The sequence below is a fragment of the Leptopilina boulardi genome, unplaced genomic scaffold (genome assembly GCF_019393585.1).
Source record: "Leptopilina boulardi isolate dan_hultmark-lab unplaced genomic scaffold, ZJU_Lbou_2.1 LbouV2_393, whole genome shotgun sequence".
Taxonomy (NCBI): Eukaryota; Metazoa; Arthropoda; class Insecta; order Hymenoptera; family Figitidae; genus Leptopilina; species Leptopilina boulardi.
In genome coordinates, this window is record NW_026137966.1 from 95942 (window position 1) to 116129 (window position 20188).

General features: G+C 27.9%; 1 protein-coding gene across 1 annotated transcript in view; it reads right to left on the reverse strand.

Annotated features, from left to right (window-relative positions):
- Positions 1-20188, reverse strand: part of LOC127288730 (beta-glucuronidase-like) — a 576096-nt gene that overhangs the window by 49538 nt on the left and 506370 nt on the right. The window contains exon 11 of the mRNA XM_051316363.1: positions 15254-15392. Coding sequence (XP_051172320.1) covers positions 15254-15392 — 139 coding nt within the window. The remainder of the gene's footprint in view (positions 1-15253; positions 15393-20188) is intronic.

The window sequence follows — 20188 nt, forward strand, 5'->3', positions numbered from 1 at the left end:
CAACTTTCGATTTATGAAAGAGATATCATATTTAATAAAATTTGATCACAAGAATCAACATTTCCAGTGTTACTCGCATATCCTCAATATTGCAGTCCAAGACATGTTAAAGCAGCTAGGATTAGAAACTGAAAGCGATGAGTATAATGTGGATGATGAAAATGAAGAAGAAAGTGAAGATGATGATGAAGATCGTGAGCAAACGGATGATGAGCAAATTTTATCGGATACTGAAACAACTTCTCAAGCTTCTCCAATAACAAAATTAAGAAATTTATTAAAATATGAAAAAATTCAGAGAAGTGGAAAAATAAACTTGAAAGCAGTTGTCAAGTATGCGGTATTAAAATGCTGTCCCCAAATATTGATGCGAAAACAAACAATTTTGATAATTATTTTGTCTATTATTGTAATTGATAAAATTATTACCCGAGTATTAGTTTCTATCATAATTTTGATCTCGGTAATTTTTATTTGGAAAATTTGGATTAAATTTAAAATTTGGATTGTTTTGAAAATTTTGTTGTCTATTATTTTCACTACTTTTGTTTTGATAATTATTACCTTGATCAAAATTTTGATTTGTATTATTATAATTAGGGTTGCGATTAAAATTATTTGTTCTACTTTGATTTTTATTATCATAATGTTGTCGACTATAATTATCAAAATTATTCTTAGGATTATTTTGAAAATTATTACTTTTGTTTTGAAAATTATTAGTTTTATTTTGAAAATTTCTTTGAGAATTTACTGGACCAGTCCTATCAAATTTTTCTAATAGATCTAATAAATTGTTAATTGTATTAATTCCTCTCATTAATACGGCTGTATGTATGTCTTCATTAAAATGTCTGGCAATTTTAATAACTATTTCATTCTCTAAAGGTGATGGAATTAAGTCTTTAGCTTTATTTATTATTTTTATTGCATAAGCTGACCTTGATAATTTCCCGCTTGGATTATATTGACCAAATTCTAAATTTGTACTTATTTTATAACGAATATTTTCATTCCAAAATCGATTAATTAATTTTTCTCTAAAACTCAAAAAATTATCATCTTCCGACTTAACTAAATTCCACCATTCTTTAGAAAATCCTTCTAAACATGTTTGAATAAAGTATTTAATTTCTGAATTTAAAATATCATTTACTTGAATATAATCTTCTAATTCTTTCAAAAAAATCATGGGCTTTTCCTGAGTAGTCCCAGAAAATTTAGGAGTAGTATATTCTCTTATCCATAAATTTTTATTAGAATTATCATTATTTCTTATTCTACTTATTTTTTGTTCAAAATATGCTTGATTTTCTTGAATTGTTTTTATTTTATTTTCATTATCTAAACTTAAAATTGTATTTTCCTCAGTACTCAAATGTAAGTTATTAATTTTGCCATCCATGTCATGAATTTTGTTATTTACTTCGTCCAGTGATTCTTCTACATTTAATTTTAAATTTTCGCATATTTTTTTGTTAATTTCAATACCGGTGTCTACTCTATCATATAATTTAGCTTTTAATTGTTCGATTTCTCTTTCATTTTGTTCTATTCTTTTACGTATTTTAGATCTTTCTTTTATGCATAAATCCAAATTTTCTTTTTGTTTAGTATTTAATTTACCTAATCCTTTTTTTACTTTTTTAACCGTTATTCCCAAGTCTTTCATGAAATCATCAAAATCTTTTTCAGTTTTATTTAATATTTCTTGTTCCTCATCATTAAAGTCATATTCTTCATCACTGTCACAAAGAGAAATCTGAGTGATTTCTTCATCGAAAATCTCTAAAAATCCTTTATTTTTACTTTGTTTTTTAGGTATTGTACCTGTTTTCTTTACTTTATCTTTATTTTCATTTAAAGACGATTTATTTTCTTCATCTGAAAAAGGTTTCGATGCTTCATTGTTTTTATTTTGTTCGGGATCCATTTTAAATATTCAAAACAAAAAAAAAATTTTAATTTCATATTTATTTATTCAATATTTTTATAATTGTGAATTCAATTCAGTGTCATTCAATTCAAATTCATTCAGAAAACGAAAACACCAGGGGTACCAGTTGAAGCATTATTAACTCTCACACCGGGGATATATACTATTATACGTGTTTGTGTTTACCTTCTTATCTATCTTAGCCCTGATTTGATTCGGTTCTGAGAAATTAATAAGTTCAAAAATGTGGTTGAATGACCATAAACATAAATGTTTATATATTAATCACCCACGTTACGTAACTTTATACAAAAGAAAGAATGGCTATTGTCCAAATTTAAAGGGACATTGTATTATCAAATTTAATTATTTGATACAATAGACACGTGCCAGCTAAGTCAACAAATATGATTGTAATAATATAATAGAATTATTTAAATTAGATCAACTTTTAAATTTATTGTTTCTATAGATATATTTGAAAGAAAATATTTATTTTGTTTTTAGAAAACTTGTTGCTTGTTTACTTGAAAGCAGTTGTCAAGTATGCGGTATTAAAATGCTGTCCCCAAATATTGATGCGAAAACAAGATGGGACTCTACTTGTGACATGATTTATTTAGGACTACGAATGCAAAAAGCATTGAGTTTGCTTTGTGAAAAGTACAATGTTTTAAATAATTTAATTATTTCTGACAATGAATGGTTGCTTATGTAGGATTTTTTAAACATTTGCGTTACTTTAAGGTTTTATCAGAAACTTTAGGAGGAGAAAAGTAGCCTACGCTTAATTTAGTCATCGTAGGATTTAATATGCTTTTGGACAAGATGGAGAATTCAATCAGCGATTTGCAGAAGACAGGTCAATTGAATTCAATTGAAGAAAATATATTGTCGGCTTTAAAAATTGGATTAGCAAAATTGCTCAAACATTATAATAAAAGTAATTAAACCATTAAGTTTAATTTAGCAATATGAAAGTAGTAATGTCACTTGCTCTTTTATACAAAAAATAAAGTCAGAAATGTATGACTTAATATTTTTAATAAATATTTAGTTAAATTAATCGTTTTGGTCTACACTATTAGGCAACTAGAATTTTTAGTCATCAATAAGTATGATAAAATGATTGTTTAGATTTCTTAATATGTTGGCGAATAGTTAGTTCACAAACTACGTTATTTAGTTCACTATAAATATTTATTATAACACAAATTGTTCAGATTTATTTTTTGATATTTACAAATAATCGATGTATTAAAAATTCGTATAATTGTCACTCTACATTTAGTAGAAATCTTAATCTTAATAAATTTATTTATTTATAAATGAATCAAATTTAATTCATCAAACTTATTTTAATATATTTATGTTTAATATATACGAAACAAATAAGAGAATTGTCAGTTTAAAGTTTTTTCAAAGGAAAGATTATTACATATTAATAATTATTAAAAAAATATATATATATATAACGTAAGGATTTCATCAAAACCTACTATATTGTCATCTGAAGCATTATTAACTCTCACACCGGGGATATATACTATTATACGTGTTTGTGTTTACCTTCTTATCTATCTTAGCCCTGATTTGATTCGGTTCTGAGAAATTAATAAGTTCAAAAATGTGGTTGAATGACCATAAACATAAATGTTTATATATTAATCACCCACGTTACGTAACTTTATACAAAAGAAAGAATGGCTATTGTCCAAATTTAAAGGGACATTGTATTATCAAATTTAATTATTTGATACAATAGACACGTGCCAGCTAAGTCAACAAATATGATTGTAATAATATAATAGAATTATTTAAATTAGATCAACTTTTAAATTTATTGTTTCTATAGATATATTTGAAAGAAAATATTTATTTTGTTTTTAGAAAACTTGTTGCTTGTTTACCAAATTAGAGGAATCTTTCCAGTAATTATTCGGTAGATCAGCTGTTTATTTTCTTATTCACTTCTGCTTTTATATATGAATATATGTCATATATCGTTTCAAAGTCGAATATTTTTACCTTACAAAAAAAATAAATATTAATTATTAATAGAAAAATAAAATATACAATCAACCATTTAATATAATTATTTATTATTTGAGTCTGAATAATTAATTGTGAGTTCGTTCTGAATGAAATTAAATGAAATAATTTTATTGTTTAGCTTAAACTTTTCACCTTTTTATTTAATTTCTCTCCAACTATTTTGTTATTCTTCAATTGAGATTCTAAATTACCCCGTAGGCTTATCTATAAAAAAAAGATAAAATAAAATTTAAATAAAATAAAAGAAACTAGACAATTCCTAACAGCTATCAAGGTCAAATTCCCTATTCCCTAAATTAAATAATCTATTATAAGTAAATTAATTTTGCAGATATTTTCCTTAAACGCAAATTTATTCAACATGTTATTAATTTAACAACATATTAAAATGATCTTAGTCAAACGGAAAATAAATGAAAAACTCATATACTTCTCTGAAAAATTGCTAAATAAATAATTTAAATAAATTATTTATTTCCTAAATTAACTATTGATTGGAGGACAGGGATTCATAATCAATTGAATCTTACACATTAACAAATTGATCGCCTATTGCAATGAATTTGAGATATATGTATCTTCAAGAGACTTACGATTTGCTTTTGATACCACTTAAGGATCCAGATAATGAGGTGGTACTCCGAGTTATCAGAAACCCCTCAAGTCTTTCTCCATGGCGTGACTATGTAGATTATATGTTTTGAATTAAAGTGATTATTCACTTTTTCGTTTCTTCTACTTTCCTAATATTGAGTTTTAATTTATTATTCGTTAAAATGTTTTATTTCTTATATAATTCTGAGTTGGAACGGTTGTTAAACCAGCCTCTCAGATATTATATGAGATTAAAAAAAAATAAACAATAAAAAAAATATGAATAATAAAAAATTGTATATTTTAAATAATAAAAAGATTTTAAATGCTTGTTCTTTTATTCTTTTTGAACTTACTGTTTTATAGATAATTCCAATCACAATTAATTTTCACAAACTATCTGTCAAAAAATTATAATAGAAAGCTATATGTAGACTGTCTGATTGGTATTCAGAGAATGAATGTCCAAATTTGGGTCTCCTTCTCTATTTATTAACTCGAGAAGACGCTTCATCCCCCAAATTTCTCTATATCCCTTGTATATTTAAATTTAGTAAGTGTGTTAGAGAGACTCTGATAGCTGATTGCTTGACAATCCGCGGTTTTCCCTTCCTACCTTTCTTCGTATACTTTTGCTGTATATTTCTTACCGACAAATTTTCCCTCTAATCGCATTTTTCGCGGCGTCCTATTTTCTTAGCCAATAGTATTTAAATTGTTTTGGTAAGGACAGAGCGATTTCTCTCTTTCTAATTCCGTTGTAACGTATACAGGGAACAATGCCATTGTTCAGCTGTCAATCATTTCTCAATTATTACTATAATTTCTTTAAATCTTTAATATCTTAAAAAATAATAATTTGACAAAAATTTTACCTTTACCATTAATTTTTAAATAATTTTTACTTTTATTTAACATATAATTTTTATTTTAATATTATTATTTTAAGCAATTAAATAAAATAATTTATATTATTTTATGTAAAAAAATGAAAAATATGGTTACTTAATTTAATAGTAGTTTATATTTATTTTTAATATTGTTAATAAAAAATCTTTAAATTTGAATTAAATTGATAATTTCTTTATATTCGAAATTATATCTTTCGTCTCTTACTATTATTTTTCCTTATGTATTCTTATATAGTGTTATCTATGAATTTCTTCTGTCTCGTTCTATTATTTCTGAAATTCTATTTCTCTAGATTTAAATTCATTTCTTAATATTTCTTTTCTTTGATTTTTATTAATAATTTATGACTTTTTTCTTTTAAAATAATTAATTAATTTTTTTATAATAATTTTGCAAAATAAAATAATTTCTATTATTTTATTTATTGATATTTAAGATAATATAAAAGGGTAATTTATTTATATATTGTTAATTATTTAATATAATATTTAAACATTGAATTTATTTTACCTATGCATTTTTGTATTTTAGGGATTTCTATATTAGTGTATGTTTTAGACTTTCATATACACACATATATATATATACTCATTCTCCTGAGTGCAAGTGTACTCATGAAAACAGTATTTCTCTTTCTTATATTTTTCTTTACCCATGTGTATATATATGGGACGTTTCACGTCAACCGGCCCAGAGCTCCATCCAAAATTCTAATCAACGAAAATCAACTTATTACGGCTCAAAATAATCGTTAGCTCATACTGCTTCGAATAAAAAGTGGCGAATTAAAAAATTCAAAACGGCGTCCTTACTGTACCATGTTTTGCAAATTTTTTTACTAACTCAGCAAACAAATGTATTAATTACCTTGAGAAAATAATTGCAACTTGTTGGATAATGGGTCACTTTTATGTTTATGGGGTCGCTGATTACGAATCTGAAGTCAGATTTTAAAAATTTTCAAAATTCAAGATGGCGGATCTAATATGGCGGACATTTTTATTAAAATTTGATCAGATTCGCTTGAAACTTGCTACTCGGGGGTTTTTGGGGTCGCTGATTACGAATATAAAGTCATATTTTAAAAATTTTCAAAATTCAAAATGGCGGATCCAATATGTCTACCAAATTGTTTTAAAAATAATCAGATTTGCTTGAAACTTGTTACTCGGGGGTTTTTGGGGTCGCTCATTACGTATCTAAAGTCAGATTTTAAAAATGTTCAAAATTCAAAATGGTGAATCCAATATGGCGACCAAAATTGTTAAAAAATTATCAGATTTGCTTGAAACTTATTACTCGGGTATTTGTGGGGTCGATGATCACGAATCTTACGTCAACTTTTAAAAATCAGGTCACAGATCACGATTCTGATGTAAAAGTTGTTAAAAATTCAAAATGGTGGAGCCAATATAGAGGATGAAATTGTAAAATTTGTTTGTATTTGTAAACTTAAATGTAATGAGGCTAATTTTTGAGGTTAAGGTTTTTAGAGTTAAGGACAGTTTTTGAAATTCAATTTGAGAATATTTGAAAGTTTCAGTTGTGCTTAAATTGTAAAAAAATGATATAGAGGAAATTGTTATAAAGGAAAGGAAAGATTTTAAAAAAGTAATTTAAATATTTAAAGGACGAGGTTCTTGGAGTTAAGGGTAGATTTTTCAAAATTCAATTTAAGGCTATTTAAAAGCCTCAAATTAGCTAAAATTATAAAAGAATTATGTAGAGTAAATTTTAGAAAATATTAAATTTCTATATTAAGGAGTAGTTTTGGGGATTAAGGGTAGTATTTTGAAAAATTACTTTTATGATATTTAAGATCCATTAAATGAAGCCTAAATTTGTATGGAAGAAAAATTTAAAACAACTAATTGAATAATGTGAAAGGGGTGGTTTATGGAGTTAAGGGTGGCCTTTGAAAATCTAATTTAGGGTTTTTTAAACACCTCAAATTAACTAAAATTATAAAACATTTCGGTAGAGTAAATTTGTAAAAAATATTAATTTTTATATTAAGGGGTAGTTTTGGGGATTAAGGGTAGTTTTTTGAAAAATTACTTTTACGATATTTAAGATCCCTTAAATGAAGCCTAAATTTGTATGAAAGAAAAATTTAAAACATTTAATTGAATGATGAGAAAGGGGTGGTTTGTGGAGTTAAGGGTAGTATTTTGAAAATTTAATTTAGGGCTCTTTAAAAGCCTTAAATTTGCTAAAATTATAAAAAATTTTGTAGAGTAAATTCAAATTAGCCAGATATATTCCTGTGGAAGAAATTCTTAGGATCTTTTTATTTTTATTTTTAAGGGGTAGTTTTTGGGGTTAAGGGTGGGTTTTTGACAAATTATTTTGGAGATATTTGTAAGTCTAAAGGTAGCCATAAATTTCTCCAGAGTAAAATTTCTAAACTATACATCAAATCTTATAATATTGTCGTGAAGCTGACAGTACTAAAGGTTACGTTGTTTAAATTTCCCGCTTTAGGTCTGTAAGTTACGGTGTCGTACGCTAGGTGTCGAACATCAGTTTTATTATTTCTATCTCACTAGCGAGGTTTGTCCTCAATACTTTAAATAGAAGTGCTTTGGTGGATAATTTTCTTTTTTACGTGATCCGTTACTGGTACGTATATTCCTTTGCAGTTTGCTTTCCTTTTTAAGTTTGTCTTAAATTTTTTGTTCCTTTTTATTTTCAGGTTAATTTCTTTTTATTTTTTTTATTCTTTTCAGGTTTTTTAACATTATACTGAATATTTCTTACAGACATATTTTCAATCAGTCCTTTTCAGGACTAAAATAAGTAGTTTTTCTTAAAACTATTTATTTCCGCTTGCAGAAGCAAGTTAAATTTTACTCTGCCGAGTATTTGCTTTTTTCATATTACCTGTCATAAACTTTGTTATCATTGATAATTATCACTGATAATGACAGATAAAAGTAAACAGATTTTAGATTATCTGTATCATACAGAGAGGTGCGTTAACCCTCTAAATCGCGATAAACATAAGGGTTTGAACTTAAGAAAAATTTCAAATAAATTGTTAGAGAAATTTCCTCAAATATCAAAAAATTCTCGACTTTGCAGCGAATGCCGAGTTTTGTGTAATAAAGATGATTTTAATGACGAACAGAACTCATCTTTCTCAGAGGAACCTGAACTTAAGAAAAGATGTTTGTCAAGAGAAGATCAGTTAGAGCAGTTACTTAGTGGGATGAAGGATAAATTTTCTTCTCTGCCTACAAATGACCCCCTACGTTTATCGATACTGACAATACCTCTTGAATGTTGGAGTGCTCGCCAAATTGCTTCAGAGTTTGGTACCTCAGAGAGACAGGCTAAAAAAGCTAAAATTTTAAGGAAATCTGAAGGAGTTTTGGCAACTCCAAATTCAAAACAGGGTAAAACTTTATCTGACGAAACAGGAAAAAAAGTTCGTGAATTTTATGAGTGTGATGTAAATAGTCGCATAATGCCTAACAAAAAAGATACTGTTTCCATTAAAGTGAATGGGAAAAAAGAGAAATTTCAAAAAAGGCTCGCTGACATTAAAGTTTTGCATTCTCAGTTTAAGGAACATCATCCTGATATTTGCAGAACTGCGACCAAAATATTGTATTTGTGCTGGGTCATCAGGTACACATAGCGTTTGCGTATGCATAATACATCAAAATTTAAAAATGATGATTGATGCTATAGATTTAAAAAAATTAAACCTTAATTCTGAGAATGATCTGAAGGACTGGAATGATTGCATAAAATGTATTTTATGCAAAAATCCGGAACCATTACAGAACATATTACAGAAATTATTTGTTCTTGTTGGCAATCGACTGATAGATGTATTTTGCAGAAAATATGTTTTTCTTCAGAAGATTTTGTTGCCAAACTAAGGGTTGATTTGGAAAAAGTATTACCGCATCATTTCATCTCAAAAAATCAAGCAAGTTACTGCAAAGAGATAAAAAATAACATTAAAGATAATGAGGTAATAGTGCAGTGTGATTTTTCTGAAAATTATGCCTTCGTTGCACAGTATGCTGCTCAAGGATTCCACTATAATAATGATCAGTGCACAGTTCACCCTGCCGTCTTTTACTATAAAAAAATGGTGAAATAAAGCACTGCAGCATTGTATTACTGTCGGAGTGCACAAAGCATGACACTGCTTCAGTATACATTCTGCAGCAGATATTAATTTCTGAAATAAAGAATGTGTGTCCAAATGCAACTAAAATAATCTATTTTACTGATGGCGCGAAACAGCACTATAAAAATAAATATCAAATGGTGAACCTGGGCCATCACAAACAAGACTTCAATGTAGAAGCTGAATGGCATTACCATGCAACTGCTCAGGGAAAAGGAACATGCGATGGTATAGGAGCGATTTTAAAAAGAGAAGCTACACGTGCTAGCCTTCAAGCAAAACCGGAAGAAGCTATTTTGACTGCAGAAAGCCTTTTTCAGTGGGCCAAAAAGCACAACAAAACAACGAAATATTTTTATTATGATAAAAAGCACCACGCCAGAGTTCTGCGATCTCTTTCCAAGAGATTTTCATCAGCACCTGCTGTACCAAAAATTCAAAGTGCACACTCAATTAAATTTACAGCGGAGAAAAAATTAGAAATTTATAGATACTCGAATGCAACTGAACCACTCGCAGTTATGCAATATACATACACTCGAGCGCCTATTAAGCGAACTGTTCTGGTGAGTCGTCCGCTTAAGCGGACTACGAAAATTCCCAAAAAATAAGAAGCGAACAATAAACGAGTCCGCTTAAATTGGTCGTCTTAAGTAGGGCTCGAGTGTAGACTAGCTCAAAACCAAATAACAAGGTTTGAGCGAATCCATCGAATTTTTAAATACTTTATTAGCCATTTTGGAACCACCAATCTTATTTTATAAAATCCATATTCAAATTCGTAATCACCGACCCCAAAAATCCCCGAGTAACAAGTTTCAAGCAAATCTGGTAATTTTTAAAAAAATTTTGGTTGCCATATTGGATCCACCATTTTGAATTTTGAACATTTTTAAAATCTGACTTTAGATTCGTAATCAGCGACCCCAAAAACCCCCGAGTAACAAGTTTCAAGCAAATCTTATAATTTTTAAAAAAATTTTGTCGCCATATTGGATCCGCCATTTTGAATTTTTAAAATATGACTTTATATTCGTAATCAGCGACCCCAAAAATCCCCGAGTAGCAAGTTTCAAGCGAATCTGATCAAATTTTAATAAAATTGTCCGCCATATTAGATCCGCCATCTTGAATTTTGAAAATTTTTAAAATCTGACTTCAGATTCGTAATCAGCGACCCCAAAAACATAAGTGTGACCCATTATCCAACAAGTTGCAATTATTTTCTCAAGGTAATTAATACATTTGTTTGCTGAGTTAGTAAAAAAATTTGCAAAACATGGTACAGTAAGGACGCCGTTTTGAATTTTTTAATTCGCCACTTTTTATTCGAAGCAGTATGAGCTGACGATTATTTTGAGCCGTAATAAGTTTATTTTTGTTGATTAGAATTTTTGGATGGAGCTCTGGGCCGGTTGACGTGAAACGTCCCATATATATAGCAAAGTGAAACGTTATATTTTTGAAATTAAATGGTACTCTACTTTTTTTTCTTTACTTGCATTTAAATAAATATAATCTATTGACTATTGGAATAACTCTTCACATCGTAAAAGAAGGATTATATAAATTTTGTAACAATATAATATTTGTTTTTAATATTGAAATGAGTTTAAATCGTAAAAATGATATATAATGTTACTAATATTATCCTAGAATTGTACTAGATGTAAATTTTTTAGGTTACAGTTATTCCACGTTGTCATTTATTTTATTATTAAAAAAATCTTTGATCATGCTCGTCAAATTGAAGCTCCTTGATAGAGAAACGAGAAGCGAGACGAGGTCTCGGTATAAATTAGCAATTATCTTGTCTGAAAATGGTTATTTTTCGATTGTTTTAATTGAAGTGCATTACTAGTAACAATTCTTGAAATTTCAAAAAAGTTTCAAAGTATGAATTACACGTGTAGTTACACGTGTATAAAATTAGTAAAATTTTCTAGAAATATTTAAGTATAGATTACACGTGTAATTTGTGGCGAACTATTTACTAGATTTAATTTAGTTTAATTTAAGAACGAGTTACTAATTAATTATTAAGTTTTATTTAATGAAAATAAAAAGAAGTGGGTGTCGACTAATAAATAGCGCACACAAGAGAGAGAGAGAGAAGCTTTCACTAACGACGATAATTCCAATAAAGTAGTTTGCTGTGTATTGCAAGCATCACTCATAGACGGATCAAATGTAGAGAGAATCGATCGAACTTACCGATTACAGGAGACAAGATTCTATCGATTTCCAGATATTCACGCGTGAACACAGCAAACCAGCAACCAATTTAATTAATCCAATTAATGAGACAATACACAATAATAAATTGAATATAATGTTTTTATTCACCACACACGTTTAATATAAAAATATTCTTTATTAACTATAAAAAAATATAACTTCACGCGTATGCCAAAAGTTGTGTCGCAGCACAATCACGTACAAGATCGCAATTCTTTCTGGCGGCAATATTTTCGACGCCTGGTACGTGCACGCGATTTTGTCGTATGCTCGATTAACCATCGAGCGCTCCATCTACAACTTTCACGACGGAGTAATTCAAATTATTTTTTTACAATAGAAATAAAATACAATAGGAATTATACACCCATAATGAGTAACAAGGACATATTTAATTAAATAATCAAAATGATTATTTTAATCGTTACAAATTACACGAGTAAAAAAAACTGCTGCCAAGTTGAGGTATGAACTTTTTGTGTTCATCAAATGAACACTTTGCTTCCCCATGGAGATCTTTTGTGATTAATTTATGGTAACTTATTTGGTATTATAATAATTTTCAGAAGGTGTTCAGTTGTATTTTTTGAGTATTTGCAGAGATAGATTTCTAACATTAATAACTTAGTAATATTTTACAATAAAAAGTTCAATAATAGGTCAATTGATTCGTTTTTAAATATTCTCCAAGTTTTTCATAATACTTTTAAAGATACATAAAGATTTTTTAATAAATAATGCATAAAAGAAAGGTTTTTCAAAAATTTTCAATTTCAAAATGTTAATAAATCTAAATAAAGTAACAATATGATATTCGAAAATAGGTGAAAAGATGCGCCTTGAAAAACTCTACAAAACTAGAAATAAATATCCATTGGTGTCAATACACTTTTTTAAAGTTTTGGAAAAAAACGTGTTTCTTTAATCTTTAAAAATTAAATAACTTTGGATAGAATGATATTCTATCTCAAAAGATGCGTCTTAAAAAACTCTACAAAATTAAAGAAAAATATTCATAGGTATACTAACATTTTTTAAAAGTTATTGGTAAAAATCGATTTTTCAAAAATTTTAAAATGCAAAAAAAATAATATTTAATCTTTATTAATATTGCTAAAACTACTTTCATTATTTGTTCGCCAGTAAGACCTACAATTAAAAAAAATAACTCTTTAGCTCTTATAGTATTCGAGATATTCAAGAGAATGTAGTGTTTATACACACACACGGAATGACATTTTTTAAGAATGTGATTTTTGTATTCTTGAGGTCGGAAAACATAACGATACATCAAAAAATTTCGGTATTACAATACAACAATACAACAAATAAAATGTTCGAAAAATATCAAAGTATCTATTACACGTGTAACAATTCTTGGAAATTTAAAAATGTTTTAAAGTATGAATTACACGTATAACTACACGTGTTTTAATAAAAATTTAATAAAAGTTTCGAAAAGTATCAAAGTATCGATTACACGTGCAAAAGGTTTGAAAAATGTCAAAGTATCAAATACACGTGTAGTTCCACGAGTAACAATTTATGAAATTAAAAAAAAAATTAAATATGAATTACACGTGTAAAAATTAAATAAAATTTTCGAGAAGTATCAAAGTATCGATTACACGTGTATTTCCATGTGTAACAATTCTTAAAATTTCAAAAAAGTTTCAAAGTATAAATTACACGTGTAATTACATGTAGAATTTATTGAAAAATGACTTTCAAAAAAGAACGAATTACACGTGTAATTACATGTGAACAAATCTACAGGTGTCTTATTTCAATAGGAATACATATATGGCAATTGTTTCTGTAGAAAAAGGCAAATTTTACTTTGTTTACTCTCAAGTTACAAATGCATCTTATTAATCAAGCGTTTATGACAGTTGTGTGAAACAAAGTTTAGCTTAAATATTTTCTTAAACAAGTATTTAATTATTAATGAATTATTATTTTATTAATACTTCTGAAAACTCTTTGATCCATTTTTATAATAAAATGTTTGCTTGGTTTACTAAGGTTAGAAATGCATGTTATTAATTAATCGAATATGACATTTGTGTAAAAAAAATTTCAGCTTAAATATTTTGTTAACAAATATTTATTTATCAATTAAATATTACTTTATTAATACTTCTGAAAACACTTTGATCCGTTTTTATAATAAAATGTTTGCTTGGTTTACTAAGGTTAGAAATGCATGTTATTAATCAAGCGAATATGACATTCGTGTAAAACAAATTTTAGCATAAATATTTTGTTAACAAATATTTATTTGTCATTTAAATATTACTTTATTAATACTTCTAAAAGAACTTTGATTCATTTTCATAATAAAAATATAGTTTTAAAATTGTTGATATAACTGTCGTTATCCTGGGAATAAAGCAAAAATTGCCATATATGCATTCACTTTAGTTATACGACAAAAATTTCCGAATTCTAAGGTCGCTTCCACAATAAGTTGTAGATAAACGATAAAGCGTCGATTGTTCAGCGCAGCGATTAAGCATCGATGTTCGATTAGAAGCGCAGTACTGTCAACTACTGAAATAAAATGTTCACATTTTTTACAGTTTTGGTTTTGTTTACAATCTGATACATAACTTCCAAATCTGTTTTTTGGTTCAAGTTTTATTAATCTGATTAACCTTGCTAGATTAAGAATCGCCAAACAGATTTGGAAGTTATGTATTAGATTGTAAACAAAACCAAAACTGTAAAAAATGTGAAAATTTTATTTCCGTAGTTGGCAGTACTGCGCTTCTAATCGAGCTGAATCGCTGTAGAGATCCTCAAGGGAGAGTTAACGTAAGTCGAGCTGAACTATCATTAGTAGAGGGTAACCGGAATCAGAAGTTAATCCAAAATTTATTTGATTTGTTCGAAATGAGCACGGTTGTTTGAAATTGTGTTTATTAAAGGCATTTTAAAAGATCCCGCTCATTTTGACAAATAGTATATCATATTTTTTTATCACTTTCGATTCCGGTTACCGGAAAAAGTAGTGGAAGGGGAAACATGCGTCAACTCTCCCTTGAGGATCTCTAAATTGCTGCACAATCGACGATTTATCGTTCATATAAAAGTTATTGTAGAAGCGACCTAAAACATATTCTATATTCTTTTTTTTCAGTGTATAGCATTGATGAAACAAGACAACTATGGTTAGAAAAACATGCTTCTCAGAGATAACATTGTAGCAACAATAATAAATTTAATAGAACAGTGGACACTAGTGTTACCTATTTAGTTTTGAGACCGTGTATCTATGACACCAATGACCAGCACCACCACCACCACCACAAATTAGTTTTTGAGATAACCCCAACTCGCCCTGCTCAACTATAAATATTTGTACTTACTTTGTGCTGTGCGGAAATCAGCAAAATTCCATATGAATTCACCAATGAAGAAACCTTTTGCTCTTAGTTTATCAAAAGCTTCAAAATGTTTAGAAAAGACCTCTACTTGATATTCTTCACTCCAAACATATCCCGGTAACTATAACACAAAAAATATATAAACTTGAAACAAAACAGTTTAAACTTATGTGAAGTGTGGTAATGCAGACAGAAATATACTGATCGTACTGTAATATACCTACAAAAAAATTATTAGGCATGCAGGATTCAACCAGAAAGAAATATTTTTACATGTACTACCTACTTTAAAGAAGGTTCAAAAATGTGAAAATTTCAGGAATTTTTTTCTCAAACACATTGAAATAAACTGATGCAAGTTTTTGTGGATGTTTTTTGATATATTTAAACCTTTAAAATATAATTTTTTCAATAAGAAAAAAAAATTTAATAATTAAATAAACGTCATATATGTATAGTAAAATTCCTCTAGTGTAATAACATAAGTGAAAAAAAAATTGATCGGATTGAGCAGTACATTGCACATAGTTTAGCTTTAGGGGGGGTACTTTAACCACGAAGTATTGTTAGGTATTTTCAAAAGCTGTAGGTGAGGGGGGGGTTGAATTTTGTTAAAAAATTTAAACAGTGAATTTTTGAAGAATTATAACTTTTAACAAAAAAAATGAAAAAAAATTTGACCTAAATGTTTTTCAAAGGTTTTTTTCTGCTTTTTTGAATAGTGCAAATCGACGCCTCCCGTTCATATAATGCTTATTGAAACTGCAATGCAATATAAGTCTTATTCAAATTTTCGTGCCATATAAGTATTATTGAAAGTTCAGTGCTATACAATTCTTATTCAAGTTTCCGTGCAATATAATTCTTATTTAAATTTCCGTGCTATATAATTCCTATTCAAAATTGCGAACAATATAATTCTTATTTAATATTAAATGTAAAATATTTTTTGGTTAACAGAATGATATGCTCAAAATAGTTTGAGATATATTTAAAAAGTAAATTAGATATAAAACGCGTTTCATTCATGCGTACTATCAATTATGAGACCGTTCACAAATTACGTAACGTTTTCCTGAGGAAATTTTAATCTTTATACCAAAAAAATGAAAAAGTTTTTGACATGGGATTTGATACAAGAAAAATTTTCCAAAAAATGAAAAAGAATTGACTTGAGTATTGATTTGGGGAAATTATACCAAAAAATTGAAAAAGGTTTGACATGGGATTTGATATGGGAAAATTTTTCCAAAAAATGATCATGGATTTTCCTTGGGTTTTAATTTAGGGAAATTGGGTTGTTCAGAGTATAGTGTAGTTCAGGTCTACTGAATATTGATTTGTGGATTATTGATCTATTAAATATTGAAATATTGATTTATTGAATATTAATTTGTGGAATAGTGAATTATTGAATATTGATTTACTAGATATTGATTGATTATTATTGATTTGATTTTGGTAAGTTTTAGTGCACTATATACATAACACAGATAAAAACTCTATTAAACACATTGTTTTAGTCTATGTACTAACTAGTATTTTGATTCTATCTCAACTTTATAAAATATATGTTTTTCTTTGGGGTTAAACAGTGACTTTTTATTTAAGGACGTTTACTCTCGAAAATGCAGACCTCTAGAAAAATATAATTAATTAACATTTATATAATTAAAATAATATTATTAATTGTACATTCTAAAGGTTAAGATATTAATTTTCAAGAAGAAAAAATTTAAAACCTACAAAGTTTATTTGTTTATACAATTTTCAATGCATAAAAAAATTTTTTATATTGCTTTTACAGAATTTTTAAAAAATGATTTGATTTCAATGTAATATGGATTATTTTCTTTAGAAAATGATTCTCTACAACTTCACAGTGGTGATTTTCAAACAAGCAAGCCGTTTGGAAAATACAGCTATTTGTTTAAAAAAATTCAAATTTTTCTTTTAAACAAATAGCTGTGTTCTTCAAACAGCTTGCTTGTTTGTGAAGTTGTAGAGAATCATTGTTCTGACGAAAATTAGCCATATTTAATAAAAATCGGAACATTTTTAAAAAATTATGTAGAAGCGATATAATAAAAAAATGTATCCTATGCAAATGTATAAACAAATAAATTTTGCAGGTTTTTAATTTTTTTCTTGAAAATTTATATTTTATCTTTCAGAACGTACAATTAATAAAGGTGCTTTTATACCTCAAATTTCGATCGGATGAACATTATTTCTGGACCGTGAAAATGCGTGAAAAGTCATTTTCACGGCGGGTATTTTTGAATTGTTTTATACAAAAAATGTTTTTTTAAGAAATATAATATTAAATAATTGTTTTAATATGTAAGAACACTTTAAAATAGTGATAGAGAGATGATTTGATTAAAAAATTTAGCAAATTTTGCTTTAAAACGTTTTCTGCTACAAGAATGTGTAAAATGACGATGTTTGTGAAATGGTTTGTACAGTGCTTCTTCCTTGTGAGTGTCTCTCAGAATTTTGTTTATGTTATGTCGGTTCTTTTTAACTTGTAATAAATAATGAGTGCTGAAAATAAATCGGTAAGTTGAAATGTTTATCAAATAAATTTAAATTCAACTAATTGTTTCGAATAACTGAAAGAAACATGTACACATGTACACTGTACAAACCATTTCACAAACATCGTCATTTTACACTTTCTTGTAGCAGAAATGTTTTAAAGCAAAATTTGCTAAATTTTTCAATCAAATCATCTTTCTATCATTTTTTTAAAGTGTTCTTACATATTAAGACAATTATTTAATATTATATTTCTTAAAAAAACATTTTTTGTTTAAAACAATTCAAAAATACCCGCCGTGAAAATGACTTTTCACGCATTTTCACGGTCCAGAAATAATGTTCATCTGATCGAAATTTGAGGTATAAAAGCACCTTTATGTTTGTTACAAACCGGAAAATTAATTAATATAAAATTATCAATTTTGAGGTTAGGGGAGGCACCAAGCTGCCAGAATTTAAAGTTAACTGAAAGTGTGTGAGAAAAGAAACTCGTAATTCTGTTTATTTTTATGTGGCATCGTTTATCCTTTTAGAACGTTCCGCCAAGCCACTATATAGAGAAAGAAAAATTGAAACTATTTGTTACGTAAAGGTACGGACTGGCCAGTTGAATAACAAGAATTCCAATCAATTAATCATATAATTAATTAGAATTCTTACTCAAGTTGGCTTCCACTGGACTTTGCCGGGTGAAGAATTTAATTTTATTTTCGTCCGCCCTTGTTTACTTATAACTTTGTATGAAGATCTAACACGGGTTTCGACTCGCGGACGAGCTTAGTCGCGGCGTTTCCAAACTTAAGAAACTCTTTTGCCAAACCAGAGCCAGGAGAAGTGTTTATTAATGAGCGAGGAAAGTTGTACTGCGTTAATTGAAATTTTGCGACATGCCTCTAGTCTTTACCTCGGGGTCTAGGTGGGATAATTTAGAATTTAGGAAGTAATAAAGAATAGAAGCAGGGAAAATACACGAGGCACATTGGACATTGCATTTTTGCTGACGTGTTTGAATCTCACGCTGGTCTTCGTGAGAACTTCTCTTTCCAATTCGGTGCAAGTTGATTCCGTTATAAAGAAACAAGTTTCTTTTGTATCAAGGTACTGTAACGTGAATGCAACATTTAGAAAAACATTAATAATTGTAATAAAGTGTAAAAGTCGTGTATATGAGTGAATATTAACGAACTGAAATCTTATAATTGCAACCTGTGTGACAGCCGTGTTCAGCCGGTTGCAGCCTGTTAATTGTCAGTTGAATCTAAGATAATAACTGTAAGTACATCTAATTCTTATTCTATAAAACATTTAAACAATAAATCGTCTTAAAAAGGGAATGTGCATATAATTTATTTAACGAGAACCCTTAGTTCTTTCAAAGTGACGCGATCCTACATTATAAATAAACGCAGATCTTACCAATCTGTTAATCAGCTAAACTTGCTTCTCAATTATTTATTTAACAATAAATAAAGTCTACCATTGCTCGGGACGTGACAATTTGTTACTGGGTAAAGAGTATATAAAATTTGATTTTTTTTAATGGTCCAAGGAAGGTAGAAACATTAAATTTAATTTTAGAATCAAAAATAAAAAAAAATCGATACTACGGAACATTATCCCTAGAAAATATGGATAAAATACAGAAAGAAAAATAAAAAAAAATTTCATGTAAAAGAAAGATAGCTATTCTGAAACGTTCTTTAATCTTATGTGAATTTGCACCGGGAGCATTCCTCTTTAAAAAGAGGACACCTTTTGAGAAAAGGACATCCCTAAAATATCACTAGGATATCCCAAAATCGTCCTCAGGATATCCACAGGACATCATACGGATATCCTCAAAACATCCGCAAGATGTCCCAGGATACTCCTAGAATATCCCAGGATATCCGGTTCTCTGAGGGATAACTCTAACACTTATTTTCCACGTTAAGTAGAAATCGTTAAATGCAGAACATAGTAGTATATTAAGAAAAATATATACTACAGAGAAAGAATTTGAATTTTCACATTTGTAGATTGACGTCACTGTTATGTCGTCAGTCGCAATTGTCACATTATCATGTTCCTATATTTTATATTATTTTATCAAGTTCCTATACTTTATATTATTTTTTTTATAGTTGAAAAAAAATTTAATATTAAAAAAAAGGTCATGAAAGCTTACAAAATTTTGAAGTCTAGAAAGTTATATAAGTAAAACAAACAGATTAAAATTTTAGAATTTATACAAATTTGTGAAATTTGAAATTGTGTATAAATAAGATTTTTTTAAAAGAATTTTCTAGTTTTCTAGCTTGGTGCGATCATTCCGCAAGTGGTTTCTTTATTTCCAAAAAAAAGAAACACAGCAACTTCTAGTTTTATTTGACG